Raw genomic sequence first — 21,354 nt, 5'->3', positions numbered from 1 at the left:
TTACTGTGCACGTCACAATGTGCGTCACAAAAGTGCAATTGTTAAAATAATCCTTATCACACATATGGAGACAAAAATTTGTTTAGTGTGGGAACCACCGGACTAAACTAAGTGTATGTAAAGATTAAAACTTCGTTTGACCTACAAAGGTAACATGATGCTTTTTACACAGCATCCATCCATGTCCCCTCTCCCTCCATTAACCTCCCGTCTTCTCTCTGCCTCCAGTGGGAGGAGATCGGGGAAGTGGACGAGGACTACGCCCCCATCCACACCTACCAAGTGTGCCGGGTCATGGAGCAGAACCAGAACAACTGGCTCCACACCAACTGGATCCTGACCGAGGGCGCCCAGCGGGTCTTCATCGAGCTCAAGTTCACCCTGAGGGACTGCAACAGCCTGCCCGGCGGGGTCGGCACCTGCAAGGAGACGTTTAACATGTACTACTACGAGACCGACGGGTACGAGGAGGAAATGGAGGAGGGGGAGATGAGGGACGGAGCGGGCATGACGGAGGAGGAGGACAGGGTGCTGAAGGAGAGCAGGTACATCAAAATCGACACCATCGCAGCCGATGAGAGCTTCACGGAGCTCGACCTGGGGGACCGCGTGATGAAGCTCAACACCGAGGTGCGCGATTTAGGCCCCCTGACCCGCAAGGGCTTCTACCTGGCGTTCCAGGATTTGGGGGCGTGCATCGCTCTCGTCTCCGTGCGGGTTTTCTACAAACGCTGCCCCTTTTTGGTGAAGAGCCTGGCCGAGTTCCCCGACACCATCCCGGGCTCGGAGGCCTCGCAGCTGGTGGAGGTGGTGGGCCGCTGCGTCAACAACTCCCTGCCTTTGTACGAGCCTCCCAGGATGCATTGCAGCACGGAGGGAGAGTGGCTGGTGCCCATCGGGAAGTGTGTATGCCAGCCGGGGTTCGAGGAAATCGGCGGATCCTGTCAAGGTGAGAGGGAGGTTTGTGTGTGAAGTAATATGTATTTATGTAGTTTCTTGTCGAGCAGACGTTGCAAAATAGAAATCCTGTTGTCAAATGTGCCGACTTGCTGCTTTTGACTTTACATATCGTTGTCCGGTCTTCACATTCTTGGTCTTTGTGGGTTTGTTTGACGTGTGTGCCTCTTTTTTTTTTTTTTTTCCCCCCCATCTTCATCCTGTGTTTATTTTTATATTCAGGCACTTGTTTGTTTTTAGTATTGTGTGCCTGAGTGTGTGCATGGATCTGTTTGTTCTGTTACCGAGAGTGTTTCTCACTGTGTGTGTACGGGTCTGTGTGCGTGCGCGTGTGTGTGTGTGTGTGCGTGTGCGTGTGTGTGTGTGTTTCTCTCCCAGCTTAGTGCAGGGTATTCCCCTGAGCCCCGCAGCACTTTGCTGCTCTCACACAGCCGCTGTTTCTGCCGCGACTCGAGCCCAAACATTCCCACCGCCGACCTTAACTGCCATTTCCGAGGGCACCCTGGGCTCCTCTGTTTCTCTCTCCGCCTCACTCCTCTCCGATTTTCCCTCCCCGCTGTCCTCGAACTACTCAATTTTCAGATCTCCATACTACACTGTACAACTGCGGCCCCGGGAGTGGCGCGGCGAAATGTCAGCAAAATGCCCCATGTCGCGGCGGCGTGAAGTGATGCGGCACAGAAAATTGAAATGTATGATTATCTGGCAGCCGTACGCCGTGTCAATCTGCTCACACAATGGCTCCACCTATCAAGTGACGGTCTCTTGTGATAGTGCAAGTGTGTGCGAGGAGAATTATGCAAACCCACTCCATAGCACAAAACGACCCTTTTTTCGCTTGTACACCCGCTGATGAAACCAGCATTGTTGGTTTGCAGCTTCAGACCATGTCCAACCAGCCGGGGGCTGAAGTACTAATGCACCGGATGAACCGTCTGTTGTCCTTCTGCCACAAAGCTTGTATGATACATAATGGGCCACTGGCTTGAACATTGGAGAAAGGTCTGTGCGTTTTTGTATACAGCCTATGTCTCGTTATGATGTGGAGTGGTAAATTCCTGCATCTATGTAACACACCATGTCAAAATGTACTTCTGACGCAAAGTCTCCGATGTCAGAGATCATTAGGAAATAGTTGTCAGTGCCGCCGGAGCGACTGGAGACCGTTTCGGACGAGGCTCTAAAAAGCAGTTAATACCTGTGAGCTCATTCTGACCTGTGTGGGTAAAACGTCCGTGTGCTCTTTTCAATAGTAAACGGTCATTTATGTCGCGCTTTTCTAGTCTTATCGTCTTACTCAAACCGCTTCACAGCACAGTTGACATTCACCCATTCCCACACACACACACACACACACACACACACACACACACAAACATATTCATACAGTGCTTCTATATCGAAGCGCTTTGTCCCGTCAGTCATGAATCTCGTTCACACGCTGCCGGCACAGCCTTCAGGGGCAATCTGGGATTCCGAGTCTTGCCAATGAGGACACTTTGGCATTTGTGCAGAGGATGAGCTGGGAATCGCACCGCTGACCCTGCGATCAGCGTACGACTTGCTCTATGTCCTGAGCCACAGGAGAAAAAAAAATGAGCGTGCCCCCCCCCTGGATGAACACTGCACTCGAAAAAGGGGAGCGTACATATGAAGCGAATACAGATGTGTGAACATCTGGATAATACCGTGATTACCACTCATTGGCTTTGCTCTCTAGCTTAATTACAGTTAACACGCGTTCATCCAGTCAGGTCAGCTGCGGCCTGCGAGGGAATATTCAGAAGTGCAACACACGTACAGTAGTTTCATCCGAAACTAATGGAACCCAAGGTTTTTCATGCATTTTTAAATAAGATTGTGGCCTAGCGATAGGAAAGGCGATGTCGGTCGATTGATATGTCTTCCACCGACCGCAATATTTCAGCAACTATTAGATGGATTTTCATGCCAAATTTTTAACAGCTATTAATTGTCAGAGGAGGATAACAACTACTGGATGGATCGTCATTTTGCCTTCGGAACAGATAATCTGCGTCAGGATGAATAACTTCGATGTCTTAATGTCTCATCTTGTACCATCATTTGCTCAAATTGTTCTTGTCCAATACTTTATTTGACTAAATAGCAGCAAAGTGAATAGCTGAATAGTCACTTAAGACCCCTGTTTTTGTACAGTTTTCTTTTTCTTTCTTTTTTTACAGTAAGTGTGAAATTCATACGTTTTCCCTTAATCGTCTACATACTTCGCAAACCGTCCAACAACTTGGTCAAAAAGACTTGGTCAGCGTGACATAGAGAAGCAGTTTGTGGACAACAGATTGTTAAAAGATTGCTTCATGACGAGACGTGAATAAAAAAAACACACAACTGAGTCTGCTGTGGCTCAGACGGAGCTTCAGAGAGACAGTCAAGAAAAAGCCCCCATGCCCTTTGTATCCTTATTCACAAAGGGGGGTGCGAGGATGTGATGCGACGCTGGGATCACATGTGACCCGGCCGCCGTGTCTCGCATGAGGCGGGACCGTTCGTCTGACGTGGCCCCGCTTTCACTGCAGAAACAAAAATATCCAGGGTTGCTACGTTTAACTGATTTTCCTTTTAATGACTTTCAGGGTATTTTGCATTTCCGTCGAGATGGGTGTGTGTGATATGCAAATTGATTTGATTTTTTTTGATTTTTCTTTTCAATCATGGTCCTGTGCACGGCGAAATGAGGTAAACACACTGAGCGGTGAGCTGTCAGAGTAAAGCATAACTCCTCGCAATTAATGAAGGTTTTTTTTTTTTTTTCTTCCTTCCTGCAGTTCATATGCAGATGAGACTGTTAAAACTGACAGCCTTTGAAAGTGTCTACAGAGAGAAACATGGCAGGCTTTCCTCGCTCTCCCTCTCTTTCTCAGCTCTGTCGCCATATGTGTTCTTTGCCTGAGCAAACAGCGTCTTCGCGTGTGTGTGTGTGTGTGTGTGTGTGTGTGTGTGTGTGTGTGTGTGTGTGTGTGTGTGTGTGTGTGTGTGTGTGTGTGTGTGTGTGTGTGTGTGTGTGTGTGTGTGTGTGTGTGTGTGTTGTGTGTCGAACTCTGGGGTTGTTGAGACGTTGAAAGAGTTCCCCCGACGTTGTGTGTCGTCTTCTAAGGGACGGTTTGCCTCTCAGATGTGGAAGCTCCGAGCATCCGCCGTCCTCGGTTTGTTTAGTGGTTTAATTTAAGGTAGTGCTGAAGAAAACAAGAGTTCTTTCTTAATGTTTAAAGAAGCGGTGGACTGCCAGTCCGTGTGTCGCAGGTCAGACGAACAGTACACTGTGTGTGTGTGGGACAGTGATTTAACACAACCTTTGTGAATGTAGGACAGAGCTCATTATGAACACCTCTCTCCTCTTTGTCCTTCTTACTTTCCTCTCTTTCTGTCTCACTCTCCCGTCTCTTCTTCTTCTCTCTCGCAGCCTTTTGCTTTGTCTCTTTGTCAATACCTCAGTTTCTCCATTCCCCCGATGCATCCCCCCCCCCCCCCCGCTCTCATTTTATCTTTCCCCCGACTGCCTATCATTCATTGTCCATCCATCTCATCCCTCCCTCCTTTCCCTTCCTCTTTACTGCTGCCAGCTACATTAGCACTCTCCTGTCTTTTACGCTCTTGCCAATGCCTCTCACTCCACTTCCCCCTTCTTCTCTCCTTCAGAGAGATCCGTCTTATCTTTCTCAAACGACAGCCCGGGTCCTTACCTCTCGGGAGGATTTGTGGAAAACCTTCAGCCACAATACTTCAGCAAAGAGTGGTTTCCACAGTGAACATCTGCACGGGAACGCACAGTTGTATAGACATTTCAGTTATTCCTTAATTGCTCTGTGCCGTTTGATTATTTATTTTTTTTTCATTTCATATTTCTGCGATATGTGTTCAAATGATTTGTTCCAAGTGTCAGCACGGCGGGCAGAAGACGCCCAGAACGAGTAAATATATTTACATTGAACGCGATCCTGTCTCGTTATGCCAGGAATAATATTGTGACATCTAAGGATACGAGTGACTGCGTCAGATGTATAGGCACAACTTTAGCTGGGATAATTGGCGAGGGCCGGCAGCGACTGTCGGCGAAGGCCGAAGGGGACGAGATGGATGAAAAGATCCGGAAGGACGGGAGGAGTACAGATGAGAGAATTGATGGCCAAACATGGGCACACGAGATAAATTGAAGATTTCCCACTATAGGGGATGTGAGGGCCAGAGAGGCACAGAGATGGATGAGTGTTGTTTCAGGGGTGATGGTGATGGAGGGAAGGATAACGGAAGGATGGAAGTGGGCAGATGGATGGAGAGCGAGATGAGGAGAGAAGAGGAGGGGGGGGGGGGGGGTTGTAGATTGAGTTCACCCCTGCAGATGTGACTTCGGCTGAATGAAGACTTGGAGGGATGGAGGAATAATGGCTGAGTGGAGCGCTGAGATAATGGTTGAGTGGAACATTGGGTGTATGGAAGAGCTGAGGAGGATGTCAGGATGATGAGAAACCCCGTTTTGACTTTCATCCGGCTTCGGGTCATATTCGGGGAAATGACGTTTAGCCATATTTGAATCACAAGGAAACCTGGTTATTTATATCCTTTCTTTTTTTTTTAATAAATAATGAGGATGAACCCAGTTTGTAGACTGGTTGTCGAGACACTTCTTTGTCATAAAGGTTTGGGAACAACATCTTAGGAATCAATAACCATAGTTTCCTCATTTTGGCTGATATATCTGTATCGGGATCAGACCTCAAAAATCCATATCAGTCGGGGCTCCAGTCAAAACAGACCGCACAGATCATTACCAGTACAAGCAAAGGAGCTATTAACAATAATACATGTTATAAAAGTCAGAACGAAGATATAAAAAAATAATAATTGGATACGGAAATAGCCCACATAGCAGATAGTCGTTTAAATATTCAATTTACCAAGCTCCAGAATAGCTTCTTGTTCACCAGGCTTCTGGAGTGAACGATGCTCGGCACCGGTTGGTTGGGCACCTGAGGAGCCGGAGAGGGAGCAGGATGAGAGTTTATCCATGGGTTTGAAACCAGTTGACGTAAGAGGACACTTCAAAAGCCTCTTATATTTCTCTTCCTGTAAACGCCCATGAGGACAGAGATGCTGCGGGTAGAGGGAATGTTGTATCGGTGGTTTTTGAAACAAAGGAAGAAAGGAATTAGGTCTTTCACGAAAGATCGACATTGTAGATTAAAGGAGATGAATGCAGTGAGTTCCTTGAGCGTTTGAGTAGTGACACGAGCGGCGTGAACAGTTGTAATCATGGTAAAGGAGCTAAGTGACAAACTGGAATGACGGAATAATTGGATGTTGGAACGACAGGATAAGAGCCGAATGCCATGTTGAGAAAATGGCATAAAGGATCTAATGGAATCCAGCGGATTGACAGCTCTCAGGGAGGATTCAGGCTGCATTGAATTCACATGACAAAAGAGACTTGGAGGTACAAGATGGGCAGCAGAGTCAGGGGAACAGAGAGGAGGGGAAGCTGGGGGAGGGTGGGATCAGACCCGGAGGAGGGAGAGCAGTGACCGAAGATGTGGAGCGCAAATGAAAACGAGACCGACCGCCGGTGTCATCAATTAAAAAAAAAATAGTTGCCGCTCGCTCGAAGAAGAATAGAATCATGGAGCGGTGTTCGGCGGGTGTCGTCTATAAGTGTGTCATGGGGAAGAGCTGGATTTCCCTTGACATTGCTTTGTTTCGGTGCCAGGGCTCCCCGGATGTTCCTCTTGTGTTTGCCTGCCTGTCACACGTCACCGCGGCATATGTCAAACTCGATCATGGTCACGGTGGCGCCGCTGCCTTCAGGAACTGACTCACTGGCGTAGTAATGTGAGGAAGCTCCCCCCCCCCCGGGGAATCACGGGATAGAGAGAGCGAGCGGCTCGCACGTTGCAGTGTGGGGCTTGTGGTTGACGTTGTTCTGAGTATTACAGTCACTTGCGTAATACAGAGACATACACAGATGATCTTACTGGCGCCTGCCGTCTGACTATGATTACCAACATGTGCTGTTCAAACACCACCGTGGTTTTATTTGACTTAATGAATTCATCCATTAGTTCCGTTTACTCTAGGTAAGTATTACGTCTATGTTTGGCCCAAGACGATGTTGGAAGACATAAAAAAAAAATAGAAGATATAATCCTGTAATATATACAAAAAAATGAAAAATAGATAAAAGAAGGTTATGTTTTTCTACAAAGTTTAAAATAAAAGTTTTTTTCTTGTAATGCAGCTTTCTTGAAGTTGCTAGCCTGAGCATAAATAGCTGACTCTGCACCATCATTCCATTAAAAAAACATTTTTTAATAAAGTTCCCAGTTAAAAGTTTGCTTAATTCATTTTCTTTGTCAGGGAACAGATTCACTCAAGCTAAATTTTCAGCAATGATTAACGTATAATGATTACATCATGTATCTTCAGTGGATGTATATACTCAAATTAGTATTATCCCTATATATATATAAGCCCTGCATGCTTATTTAGTTGAACATTTAGCAGCCCAAACCTTCTATATTGTCAGATATGTGCTCATGGTAGCAGTGAAAATGTCTCTTTTTCACAATTTGAGTTTTTAGTTACCCGTAGAAACAGAGGTGATCTGTCATCGCCGAAATTGCTCCGGAGACGGAACAGCGTCATGAATGATGGCGCAGAGATCTGCGAGTGCCAGGAAGCCTTTCTGGTTCCATCCTCTCCTGAAATATGAATCGACTGTATTTATCCATTCATCTTTTGAGATCTTGTTCAGTTGGAAAACGGCTGCGGGCTTCGTTCTCTACAGTCCCTCACTCTGCGCTCTCCTCTTCTCCCTCCCTCCCTCCCCTCCCCCTCTCCATCACCCCATCATCTCGCCGTGGTGATGCTGTCATGACAACTAAAGTGCTTCCTGAGTGCTTGTTGGGTAAACTGACTTTCCCAGAAGTGCTTCCTCCATTTTGCCCTTCTCCTCGCTAATGTGCACACACATTCGCGTCTGATTTTTCATACACTCGTGAGGACCCTACCTGATGCGGTGCAACACCTGACCCATAACTCCACTCTTAACTACATTAATAACCCCATTCATTTCCCCACACTGAACTGAAATCTGACCCGAAACCCGAAAACCCCCACACCCCTCTTTTAAGAAATGTGACCCCGCGTCAATGTCCTCACAGAGATATAAGTACAAGAGCGCGCACACACACACACACACACACCCTCCTGCAGTTGGTAAAATATTCATAAAATGTTTCTTTCTGCACAGCAAGGCTCCTTTCCATGAAAGCCTGGTCGTCTCTAGTGGCCCAGTCAGTGGTGGCATGTAGGACTGGTCAGACTGGTGGTTAGGGACACATGCATGTAGGTCAGGTGATGCGTTTCCCATGTGACACAGTTTACAAAACAAATACAGTTTTATGGCACTTACTTATTGATGACACTTCTTGTAAAAAAAAAAAAAAGGGGGGGGGGTTAGTCAGGGGGTTAAAATACATTCAAATCAGAGTGCTTCTAATCCCACAGATACTGAGATTAGCAAACCTGCACATTCTGTATATGTATTATTCATATTTTCCACAATTTAGGTAAAACGCTGTTCTGTTTGCATACTACACATTTACACACTCAAACTTCGACATTTAGAGGAGTTTGGACATAGTGCGGCTGACGATATCCGTGCATTTATCTCGGCTTAACAATGCAGACGACACCAAACGTGTAAATGTTTCACAAACGGGTAATTTGTTGTAGGGAATGGAATCGAAGTACTGAACATGCAAAAATGTATCAGCTTGCACCTGCTGTGACTTTGAAGTTGTACGATCATGGCTTTCTGCAAACATGCATCTACCTCGACATACATGAATGTGCACACATACACATACATGTTCTGCATAAATGGGCCAAAAGAAATCCCCCCAAAATTCCAATTTCATGCACAATCTCCACATGTCTCCTCCTCCACCTTTTTACTGATTTTGCATGTCTCAGGAGTCTCAGATTCTGAACCCTTACACGCCAAATTTGTGTATGCGTGCAATTTTCGTTCACAATAGTTGGTCCATTACCGGGGCTGGTGTCAACTAAATGCTGACCTCGTGGTTGAATATGTAGCCTGGCGTCGTGGTTATTCACGTCGTTGAATTATTTTCAAAAAACATATGGTCAGCATAGCTTATCAATATGATGTATTGGAAATGTTCAACGGTCCCCCCTAGACTTTCACCAGTCCAACAAATTGGTTTTTACGAAGAAACCGCTAGCACGACCCGCTTGACCTGTCGGTTTGTGCTCCTGGTCTGATTGTGAGAATTAATGGCCGCTGAACAATGACCTCCTCCATCATCCCGCTGACAGGAAAACCCCATTGACTCAGTTGTATATTATTATGGTTTTATCATCGGACTTTTGTTTGTGTTCACACACAGGCATGTACACAAATGTGAGCCGTCACCAGCACATACACATATGGAGACAAGCACACAAACACGGTATTGCAAAAATAATACATGATGGTATTAGACCCCCCCCCCCCCCCCCACACACACACACACACACATACACTCTCAAACAGCCAAACAAACACACTGTTTATGTTCCTTCAGCCTGTAGCTCACTGTGGGACAAATACAGGAACAGGATATTTACTGTGTTTCCTTGGCTGGTTTATTAGCTCACAATAGTATCTTTTTAACAACAAAGGCGTTATGTATTGAAATTCAGCCGTGACATTATTTTTTTTGTGTGCTTCTCCTGTCAAAGTTTACCTTTATGTCAATCCAGCTGGATCTGTGTACAGTTGGATTGGAGTGACAGGAAAGATGACAATATATAAGTTGATGTTACGTGCAGCAAACGGTGCGAGCAAGTTGCCTTTTTGTTCTTATTTTGTCTGCATTGCGAATTTCTGCAAATAGTAATAATAATGCAATACATTTGGTACGTTTTGCTGGAAAAGTTCTTGTACTTTAAAAGAATGAGTTTTACTTCAAACCTAAGTATTTTTGGTTTGTGGTGTTGCTACATTAGTTAAGGTTTTTGTTAACTTTTCCATCATATCTTCTAGTTTTTAGTGTCTGCAACTTAAAGCGAAATTCACTCGTCAGTTGGTCGACTAACCAAATGCTACTGACAACAGCCATGAGTCATTTTCTTTCTTAATGGGTCTGAATCTTATGTGGTAATTGACGCTTGAAGCTTAATTAATTTGCCATACATTTGTCGATTGATTGTCTCCCGTACCCATAGAAATAAATTCAAATCCAAAGTTGATAAAGAGTACTCGGCGTTGTTGATGAAGAGTGCGTGGTGGTCACCCCCCAATTCCTCCGAGTATGAATCTCCTCCTCTTCTTTAATCGCCTACTCCCGCCAAACGATAGCCAGTCATATAAATCAACATGTTTACAGTGAAATGCTTCCAATTAAAGAGGACGCTCGTTAAGAAGCATCAGCCGACATCGCTGGATCTTTAATTGCCTGGGATGCCAGTGTGTGATGCATATTAATTACGTATTAACCTCACACTCTCTCACCCACACACACACACACACATGCAAATGCATACAGGCCCATTAGTGTGTATTGCATATTAATTACCTTTTACCCTTTGTGTTGTGCATTAAGAGCTGCGTGGCATCAGAAAGACAGCTTGCCCAAGGGCAACACGCACACACACATGCTAATACCACCAACGCCACCTATTCAGGCTGCATCCACGATGAGGAATGAGCCGCTTCACGAGCCATGACCATAACTAATCTCACCAGAGAAAGTGTGTATGTGTGTGTGTGTTCCTGAGTGGGTGTGTCCCTTGGAGACAATTGATAAATTAAGACACCTAACCACCTGCCTAGTTGCCTAGTCACTGTTTGAATTTATTATCATCACATTTTTCAAACAACTTATATAGCCTTCACACTATGGTGCAACGTTAAGCTAATGATCTTTACATGTGTTAGTGAATATTCTGAATGAACCGAGAGGGTAAATTGTTCATCATGGGCACATACTTCACCACGTGTTCCCTATGTTTTTGGAAAGGAATGTCCACATTGTAGCCTTCTTTGTTACCGTGGGTCGCGTTGGAAGGATGCTTGTGACTGTCGTGATATCACTATGGCAGGGGCAGTCTGTACTCGTTTAATTAAAAGCAAATAATCAGGAAGTGTCGTGTAGATAATCCAGTTGGCATTTCAAATGACGTTCAGTCCACTTGCATGGTTTTTTCGCTCTCGTCCTCACAGCCACACCGAGGACTCTAAGGCCGCCCTTCAGCTGTGGTTTGCTCTTCGATTTCACACTGAACATACAAGTTCCTGTTTACTCTCTGCGGCGCTTTAGTCCCTTCATCCCAGTTTCAGCGCTCAGCCGGCTGCCCTGACCTTCATGCCCCCCCCCCCCCCCCGTTCCCATGAGTGTGTGGTAAATCCTTAAATACATAGTTGTGAGGAAAAACAGTCAAAAGTGCATCGTGATGCACTCATGCCGTCGTGTCATGTCAGGTCTGACAATACAGGCATGTGGTTAATTCCCCGCGCATGTTCTGTGTTCGCTGTTTCTCGTCGGGCATGGGTAATCCATTTACCCTGATTGGAAAACGAGCTGGAATAATGATAATAAATACGTTACCATCTACTCTGTCAGTGGTTATTAGTCAACTGGAATTGACTTTCATTAAAGTGGCATGCAATGTGGAATGTTCACACCAATTTGCACATTTTAATTGCCAATGTTTATGTCGTCCATGTAATCATTTGCAACTTCCAGAGGAATGACATTGCCATGCATTATTTTTAATTTACTCCAATCGCGCCATCTAATCTTTAACACCGCTGTATCAGCCAATTCCTATCTGTGCATGCAAGTGTCTGTGTATGGCAGGCTTTCTTTCTATTTTACATTTTTGTCAGAAAAAGAATAGCATTGACTAATGACTAAAATATGCAACTCCCCAAAAAGGGGGGGGGGGGCTGTGGACAAACATGCTGTGGGAGCTGAGCACCCACAAACCAAAAAAAACAGATAAATAAATAAAAGTATTCATAGCTATGCTGGCTATAATAATTTATAAACCCAAAGCAATTTTTTCCTCGCTTCTCCACTATACTTCATTCTGTGCCTGTGTGTCTGTATATGTGAGATGAGCTGCTGCCACATTTTTTTATGGATTTGGCCATGGGGGTTTGGAGGATGAAGTCAAGGAGACTAGACACCAGACTACGGCAATAAATCTGTGCGTAACCACTGGAAGTGTGTGTGGGTCAGGATCCCGTGTGTCCTACTGCCCTGAATGCCGAAAGCCACATGTACGGTGTGACAAGGTTGTTCTAGGTTCAAATGAATTAACTATGATTTACATTTAGTTTGCAACTTTCTCCTACATTGAAGTAGGAAAGTAATAAATAAATAATAATTCACATATGAATAAAATAAAAGCTCACATTAGCGTCTGTGCCCTGTAAAAAAAAAAAGAAAAGAAGAAAACTAGGCCAGGTTACGGTTGTGTCTCAAAAGCAATGTCTTGAGCCTGCGCTCATAATTAGGAGACATCCTACATGCCAAACACAAAAGGTTTCCTCCTGTGTGTCTGTGTGAGTGTGTGTGTGTGTGTGTGTGTGTGTGTGTGTGTGTGTGTGTGTGTGTGTGTGTGTGTGTGTGTGTGTGTGTGTGTGTGTGTGTGTGTGTGTGTGTGTGTGTGTGTGTGTGTGTGTGTGTGTGTGTGTGTGTGTGTGTGTGTGTGTGTGTGTGTGTGTGTGTGTGTGTGTGTGTGTGTGTGTGTGTGAAGAGGAGGTGAGACACAGAGCGATCCCGGGCAGAGGGAGAATTTTTCAGGCCTAATGTTCCATGACAACGGGCCAAGGTTCCGTCAAGGTGAATCAGAGCCACCACCGGCTAACGTCTGAAACACACACACACACACACACACACACACACACACACAAATCTTTCCCTCCTCTCCTCCCTTTGTTTCATCCTATCTCCCCATCCCCCCCTCGTAAAACTTTGCTTTCTTCGTCCTTTTCTCTCTCTCTCTCTCTCTCTCTCTCTCTACCATTCCCTTTTTTCCCCCATCTTATCTCCTTTGTGCCTCCCCATCCTTTTTTTTTTCTTCCTTTCCTGGTCTTTATTCCCGCTGTCTTCTTACCTGATGTTTAATTATGTAGTTCTTAATCACATTTGCAGTCTGAAAGGGCTTCCCCGTTGCCAAATTAAGAAACAATCGGGGAACACACGGCGTCGAACCCTCCGGCCCGTCGAGGACAGACTAAGACACAGCACATCTCCACTCCTTTGTCCTATTCTCCTCTCCCTGGTATTCTCACCTTTGTTCTCCTCTTATCCATTCTTTCTCTCCTGTCCTCTCCCCCGAGCAATGAACGCGAAGAACGGAATTTTTCATTGACTCTGACAATATCTTTGGAAGTCGGCTTATCAAACAGTCCAATGTCCCATTAGTATTTCATCCCTATTGTATGTGTCAGTTTGTTTCTATCCGAGTGCAACCGCAAAATTCAGGGGGAAAACGATGCCGTGATAAGCAAGTGATTGGTTGGCTTGGGGGGGGGGGGGGGGGCGCAGCCATGGCGACAGAGGTTGTTGATGTATTCTTGTGTGTTAACATTGTGAGTGAGTCACCCTCCTGTCCACCTGCCCCACTCAGATTGGCCGTCTGCGCGTGCGTCCGTGTAGGATGAGGAGAGATTACGTCTCGTTTTCTGTGCTCGTTGTTTATGTTTGTGTACGTCGGCAGATACATATGGGGCTGGCGGGTACAATATTGTGCAGCACATGCCCAAGTGCAAACTCTTAATCAGGTGCTTGGTCGCAGAGCGTTGAGCTGAAGACTGACAAAGAATAAGAAGGGGAACTCCCACAACGGGGAAAAAGTCATCTTTTTTTCCCCACTTTCTTCTGTTTCAACTTGGGACGAAGAAACGTGACGAGATGCAGTGTCGCACTGGCTGGATAAGAGAAATAATCCCTCGAGTAGTATAAGAAGAAATCATGCTTCAAAAAGAAATATAAGTAAAATATACAAACAAAAACCTGGGGACAAAATGCTTCTGTTAATTTCAGCTCTACAACTGCAGTAGTTTCTCTGATGAAGAACATGAAAAAAAACCATCCAGGGGAAATGTTCCTGCCGCTGTGATGCTGACCTCATTTTTATCTTCATTTTTAAAGGAACTTAACATGTTGTCCTGCTTTTTCTCTCCCCCCCCCCACTTCTTTTTTCTTCTTCTTAACTCTCTCCCCATGACCCCCTACTCTTTCCTGTTTGTGCGTCTACTCTTATCATCCCATCTCTCCTTTATCCAAACCCACACTCCCCACGGCCTCCTCCCCCTCCTCCCAGTCTGCAGAGTGGGGTTTTACCGCTCGCTGCTGGAGTCCGTGGCCTGCAGTAAGTGTCCACCTCACAGCGTGGCCCGGCAGATGGGAGCCACCGCTTGCAGCTGCGAGGATGGATACTACAAGATCGACGCGGACCCTCCCAACATGGCCTGCACACGTGAGACACCTTTAGTCCACCCAATTCACGTGACTTATCAGGTTCACGAGGACAGTGTTGTCTGATATTCACGGCATGTGTGTTTGTTTGTCTCCCGTGTCTCAGGCCCCCCCTCCGCGCCACGCAACGCCATCTCAAATGTCAACGAGACCAGCGTCTTCCTGGAGTGGTCGGTTCCCATGGAGACGGGCGGCAGGAAGGACGTGCGCTACAACATCCTCTGCCGACAGGTCCTGCCCGATGGAAGGGGCCTGGAGGAATGTGGCCCCAACGTACGGTTCCTGCCGCGGCGCGTCGGCCTGTCAAACACCTCGGTGATGGTGGCCGACCTGCAGTCGCACACCAACTACAGCTTCTTGCTGGAGGCCGTCAACGGGGTGTCGGAGCTGGCCAAAGAGCACGCGAAGCAGTACGTGTCGCTCAACGTGACGACCAATCAGGCAGGTACGTTGCACCAGATCTGTCACAAGCATCAATGCGAGCGTTTCTTTCCTGACAATCCCCTCAGCGCCGCAGCTGCACTGTCACAGCCGCAGCATTTCATCACAGGCGCTTTTGTTCCTTCCCTCCTTATTGCAACCGCCGCAGACCCACCTGCATGCTGGATACCAGACGCGAACAAGTGTCTGGGTTTGATATTAAAGACGGCAGACGACCAAATCATCGGCGTATTTGTCCAGCCAATCTGTCGCCGTGTTGACTTTCGCCCGCGCGCCGTCCCCGCAGTGACGGCGTGTTTTTGATTTTTGCCGTCAGATGTGGCAGCAGCTGTTTGTTCCGCTCACTTAGACTTTACAATACATCAACAACATTTGCGGGGCGTCTGTGGCGAAACGAAAGCTCTTGATTGTCAGGCTGCCGTGCGACGGGCGTCCCGTGTGGCAGCAGGTGTTATTCCGCCTGCCTATCAACGGTGATGAATCGGGCCGAGCACGTGCAGACATGACGTTTTTATTTCAGGCTGGGATGTCGTTTATGTTCTTTTTCATCAACAATGAATGAAAAACAAACACTTCCAGGTGGTATCATCCTTTTGGACTTGGTAACTGCTGGGAATACTTTTTTACTGTCCGCGATCCCAGAGCAGCTTTGAAAAACTTGCGCGAGGAAATATAAATGATGCTCGAGCGAGGCACTAAAAGCCAGTGAGCAGCACACAAACCCTCCACATATTGGACAATGAAAGAGTCCCACCGCGTCCCGTATCTGTAAATACCGGATGCTTGGTTGGCTTTCCCTTTTTAAATGGACATTAGGATTCATATCTGCTCCGGGAAGCCATTTTTTATGTTTACGGGAGGTATGTGCTCGTGTAGTTTATTTCATATGCTTGTAAAGAAATGAGAAAAGATATGAGATTAAGGCTAGAGAAAAAAGCAGTTTTGAGCGTTTTGTTGTGTTTTGTTGAACATATGGTTCATTGAGAGTCAGTACAGTAATAAGTAGTAGTAGTGGAAGTAGACCTAGTAGAAATAGGATGGGTCCAGTGTGTGCAGGCAGACAGAAAGAGAGAGAGCGAGGCAGATGGTTGTCTGACAGTTGTGTAGTGATGGTCATTTAATTGTGTTGTCACTGTGGCTGTCGGCGCACTGAGTGGATTACACCAGACTACACAATTCGCATTCAATTTATCGGAGTTGTAGCTGGATTAAAGTTAGCCAGTCACTGGACCATGGGCAGATTAGGGATTACACATGGCTGGCAGAGTCGCCGGCAGATCAGAAAAAAAAGAAATAAGCCCGTGCCAGGGGGTGAGTTTTTTTTTTCCTGTGTCTTGGAAATACAGTAGATGTAAAGAGCAGTCACTGAAATACAGCAGATCAATCAAAAACAATGTTCTCACAAAGTTTTGATCACGGAGCCGCTTTATTTAGTTATGAAATAGAAATATGTGGGATAAGATACTGGAATACAAATGCACACAGAGCAGAAGAAGAAAGACAGATATAGAATTACATTAGCATAAAGAGAGGAAAAGTGAAACCTGAGGAAAAGCAACTGCGGAGGCCTCCATCCTCCAGGATCCATGTACAGAACGGAGCACATAGTAGATTTTTTTCATGTGTGATTCACATGTTAACATATGTGAGGACTATTGTCTGCCAGAACAAATGGGGCTTGAGCCACATGGCCTCCTCTCCACCAGCCGACATAATTGAAAAAGAAAGTGCATCGCAGCGTAATAAACCCACGGTGTTGGCAGATGTACGGCTTTCGAAGCCGATACAACAGCAGCGATGGTTAGATGTCCGTTATGTCTGGAGTGCAGATTGCATCATGCGTGTTCACGGCAAATGTGTGAAGTATTAAAATTTACATAAATGTCCTGTATTTTGACAAGTAAGTCCAGTGGGATAGTTCACCATCAAGGATGTACAACTAAGAGACTGTCGACGTCTTATCTGTGTGTTTTATTAGTTCAAATAAAAGAAGGTGCTGAAGGTTTCATAAGACTTAACTTTTTATGATTAACAACTTGATGTCTTTTATATTACTAGAATATATTGCTCAGTCCAATCAATGCACCGGACCATGACATTGAGACAGACGGTGTATCCTCTATAAAGAAAGACACAATATTCATTTATGTCACATATTTGATAGTTCTACCACCTCATATTCAAGTAAAACAACACAACTGACATATGAAACATGTGACGAGGCGTTGCGAATACCAACTGATTCATTTGAAGGGGTCCTGAGGCAAAAAATAACTGTTTCTCCCATCATGTTTTGTTTACTGCAGCATGGGGAGAACAGAACGCTGCAGGTCATATGTGCAAATGTAACCACCAAAGTAATGAGAAACAATGATTTCAACAATAATCCCCAAGCCGTCCTTATATTGTAACGGAGATGAAAAGCTTAACGCGCTCGGATCCAGCCTCACCTCTGAGTCGCATATCTGTAATCGCCCGATGACGATGCGGATCAGTTCTGACAGCAGCTGCGTTTTGCCTTTTTTTTTTCTGCCGGGCCTGGATGTGACTTGTGTACGAGAGTCCCACCGCGTCCCGTATCTGTAAATACCGGATGCTTTGTTAGCTTCCCTTTTTAAATGGACATTAGGATTCATATCTGCTCCGGCAAGCCATTTTTATGTTTACGGGAGGTATGCGCTCGTGTAGTTTATTTCATACGCTTGTAAAGATATGAACTCGTACTTGTGTACGATGACCCGTGCGTCTGCTTGTGGCGGAGGGTTAAAAAAAAAAGAAAAAAAAAAGGCGAAAACAAGGAGAGAAAGTCTGGCAGGATCTGCCGTTTGATGTGTGGGAAGTGTCACACCAGACAAGGGATCCGTGAAAGAAAGTTGATATCACGGTGTCCCTGTGAAGTGTCTGCAATCATGAGGAGGAGAGGTGAGAGGCAGGCGAGACGGGCGGGGAGAGGCCGAACCTTGAGGTTGGAGAAGACAAACAACGGGAGAGAGAGGGCGGGGAGAGTTTGTGATAGAGAAGGTGAGGCTGCGGGAGAGGACACGGGCCGCTCGCAGACATTGGGAAAGTTCTGGCGCGGCTGAACACTTCTGAAAAGAGGCGAGTCGTGTGTATCGCACTGCTTTGATGTTACCTTTTAACTTTTATTTTTCACGAGGGAGCGAGCTCGACAACCGCTGATAAGTTTGAGGAATTCATCAGAAACAGGGAAAGTGACTGCGGCGACTGTATCTTAAGTTTTAATATTGAAGTATTCGCTCGGTGGGCCACTGAAGCCCTCTAGTCGGACATTAATGGTCAGTAATCACGGAAACGTTCTGCCCCAGCTTTGGATGAATGCCTCAATTGAGTTTTCTGTGATAGCTGAGCTCTCTAATTTCTTAATTCTGCTCATTTGTTTCTCCCGTGCTCTTCTCAGTGTGGGAGGCCTGCGAGCTAATGGCATTCTAAATGCTCCCATACGTTACATCTTCGCCGCTTATGGCTATTAATCAAATGCATTATGATGCATTACCTTGTGCGTGCGGGTGGTAGAGCTGCCTGCTGCTTTGGCCACGTGTCTTAAAGGCACAGATACTGTATGAACACAGTGGGGTGTGTTGAACTGTTGCTCCTGAACCTGAAATGAACTGTTCTTGTTATTAGGGGGAGATTAAAGTTGACGGGCGAGACATTTAGTAGATGAGAGCAGAGAAGGGATGTGGTAACGGGAAGAGTGTGGTCGGTGGTGCACACAAAGGGCAGGACGCTGGCGGCTTAATTTCAGGCTTATGTTTTTTAATACGGCTGGCAGTTTTCTTGATTAACCCCGTTAATGTATCACAGTCCTGCGAAGCCTACGACAAGAAAAAACCTGAACATTTCAACCGCTCAGGTATTCATGGTGGAAAATGTCAAAATGTGGAGCCCAAGAGATGCAATGCAATCATAGTGACTTGAAAGCCGGTTGGAAAAGTTATAAAAATCCAGATTTTTCTTTTCAGGAAAAGAAAAAGAAGATCGCACAGCATTAAGCTCAGTGGTGCCCCTGGTGGCCAGAACCAAAATGGGACGAGGTAACAAGAGGAAGAACTGAATAAATGATTCCACACCGTAGATTTAACTTTTTGACTGTCATGGAAAACATTTCCGTATAGACACCTTAGAGATGTTCTGATACCGCCGAAAATGCAGGCGTCGGCGAATACGCGAAATCTATGTACTCGATCCAAATACCACGTCTTTAAAGTATATTAGTTCCAGTCAGATAAAACTGCAATCTTTCTTTTATTCTTTTCAATGCACTGGTATCAGAGCGGTACACGGTATTGGTCGATACGCAATGTCCCGGTGTTGGAATCGGTATGGGGAAGGGAAGAATGGGTATCGGGACACCTTTAATATACACTTTTGAAATGACCAGGTTAGGTTTGTACATTCACTGTTCTTTTAAAGCTATTTCTGTGAATTGTATGTCTCCATTAGTCAGACGATAGTTGAGACGCAACGTGACAAAGGTGAAAATCGAAACGAGGGATGTTGCAGTTCCCCGTCAACGCGCTCAACCCCTTGGCCGCGGGGACGCCCTGTACTTTCAAGATTCTCCCTGAATCAACCGGCTGCCAAATGGCAGGCGATGTTTAAAACATGTAAGGGGGGGGGGACAACAACAATTGCACGAAATGGAGTCGGTAGGTGGGATGTTAAGTTGCAAACAAAAGAAATGGGAGCAGCTTCGGTGCTCAACAATCTTAACGAAGCCATTTCTCTCTCTGCCGCCGACAGCATCTCCCTTTCATTCTCTTTCGTGCTCGATCTCTCTGTCGTCCTCCGAGGGTAAGTTAGGCGATAACAAACCAGATAGCTGCGGGCGCGTATTGATCTCGGTGATGGCTCGGACAGATAGTGGCCCCCGATAAGCGGTTGTTGTGCACCGTGATAGCATTGAGTTGTTACACCGGAGCGGCTGCACACGTCCACCGAATAACTGCGTCTGTGTCCTCGTGAAACACAAGATGAGTCTTGACGAATGGAAAGTGGCCTCAGAGATGTAAATTATGGCCAAGTTTGTGTTCATTTGTGCTCTTGTGTTACCGAGCAATCGGCGCTCATTAGCGGATTTGACACCCGCAGGACGTGTTTAAACGAGTCACTTTGACTCCGCTCTCATCCCTGTTCCTAAAATGAAAGTGTTGCTGCACTTTCTATTTCATCTCTCACGTCTTTTTCCGTTTTTCTTGTCAAACCACCCGCTTGTCTTCTATCCCCCCCCCCTTCCTCGTCCTTCTGCACCCCTTCCCGTCGTCTCCTCCGGCACCTCCCGTTTTCCTCGGCTCTGTCAGCTTGTAAAAGACTTGTTTGTTTTCCGTCGCGGAGGCTGAGCTGTGGCACTAAAAGGTGTCACATTGTTCGGCGGAGAGGCGGCGACGGGCGCGTCTGTTGCCTGAGATGCGGCTTCGGGTGTTATGTGTGGACACGTTGCGCGTGTGGCGCGGGGCATTCGGCGAAAATAGGACGGTTGAGGATGAAAAGGAAACAGCCGGAAATGGCTAGATCCGCGACATTATTGAAACAGCTCTACCAGATGAATTATTGAAGTCACTTTATCAAACAATAACCCTGAACATTTGCTGCTTTTAGCCTCTCAAATGTGAGGTTTTGCACTTTAAACTGAAGACAATTGTGTTTTTGATTGTGGATCATACGAAACAATCAGCACTGTGATGGGTTGTCTGCCATCAGAAGCCAGTTCGCTTCTGCTCGGGATAAATCACCATGGTAACTTATGCTGCACCTCTTGACCTGCTCTCCGGCAAGTTTACTACAGAGGATCAGATCAAAATCTCTCAACAGCTCAACTCCTGACCAGTCGGATCCCCGGAAAACCAGAGTCCTCATTCCTATAGGAGCCGGTCTATTCAGGACTTTCCACTCTGGTTTTAAACTTCTTGCATGAACATGAATTACAAGAAAACATATCCTTGGGATGTTGAACTTGCTTCGTACTTTGGGCTCCAGCTTGACCCTCCCCCCCCCCCCCTCAATGTACATTTCATATTGAACAAATGAATGAAAAGCAGATTATATTTCTCAAATTGGTTCAGCAAAATATTTGATAGCTGCAGCCCTAGTTCAAATTCACATAATATACATATATCACATTAGGTTGATTTACTGTATATAACCCAAAAATCACAAGTTCATGCATCAGAGAGGGCTTAACAGTCTGTACGTCCCTCACGTGACACCTTCCTTTCAGAACTTTTGATTAAGTAGAGCAAAGCAAACTGCATCCACTTTTGGAGGATTCAAACTTAGATGATGGTGTATTGTTACCCGCTAAGCTGCTGGGAAACGGGGCCCTCGCTCTCATCATCGCATCTCGGCCTTTATACCGTTTAAGCATTGTGTGTGTGCGTGTGCGTGCGTGCGTGCGAGCGATTCGGTG

General features: G+C 46.0%; 1 protein-coding gene across 1 annotated transcript in view; it reads left to right on the top strand.

Moving 5' to 3' along the window:
* LOC118285245 (ephrin type-A receptor 5) overlaps window positions 1–21,354 on the top strand; it is a 58,779-nt gene that overhangs the window by 14,204 nt on the left and 23,221 nt on the right. Inside the window, exons 3-5 of the mRNA XM_035608744.2 lie at window positions 229–949; window positions 14,332–14,487; window positions 14,593–14,931. Of these exons, the coding sequence (XP_035464637.2) occupies window positions 229–949; window positions 14,332–14,487; window positions 14,593–14,931 (1,216 nt within the window). The remainder of the gene's footprint in view (window positions 1–228; window positions 950–14,331; window positions 14,488–14,592; window positions 14,932–21,354) is intronic.

The sequence above is a fragment of the Scophthalmus maximus genome, chromosome 20, assembly GCF_022379125.1.
Source record: "Scophthalmus maximus strain ysfricsl-2021 chromosome 20, ASM2237912v1, whole genome shotgun sequence".
NCBI classification, from domain to species: Eukaryota; Metazoa; Chordata; class Actinopteri; order Pleuronectiformes; family Scophthalmidae; genus Scophthalmus; species Scophthalmus maximus.
This window is presented reverse-complemented; position numbering and strand designations above follow the sequence as displayed.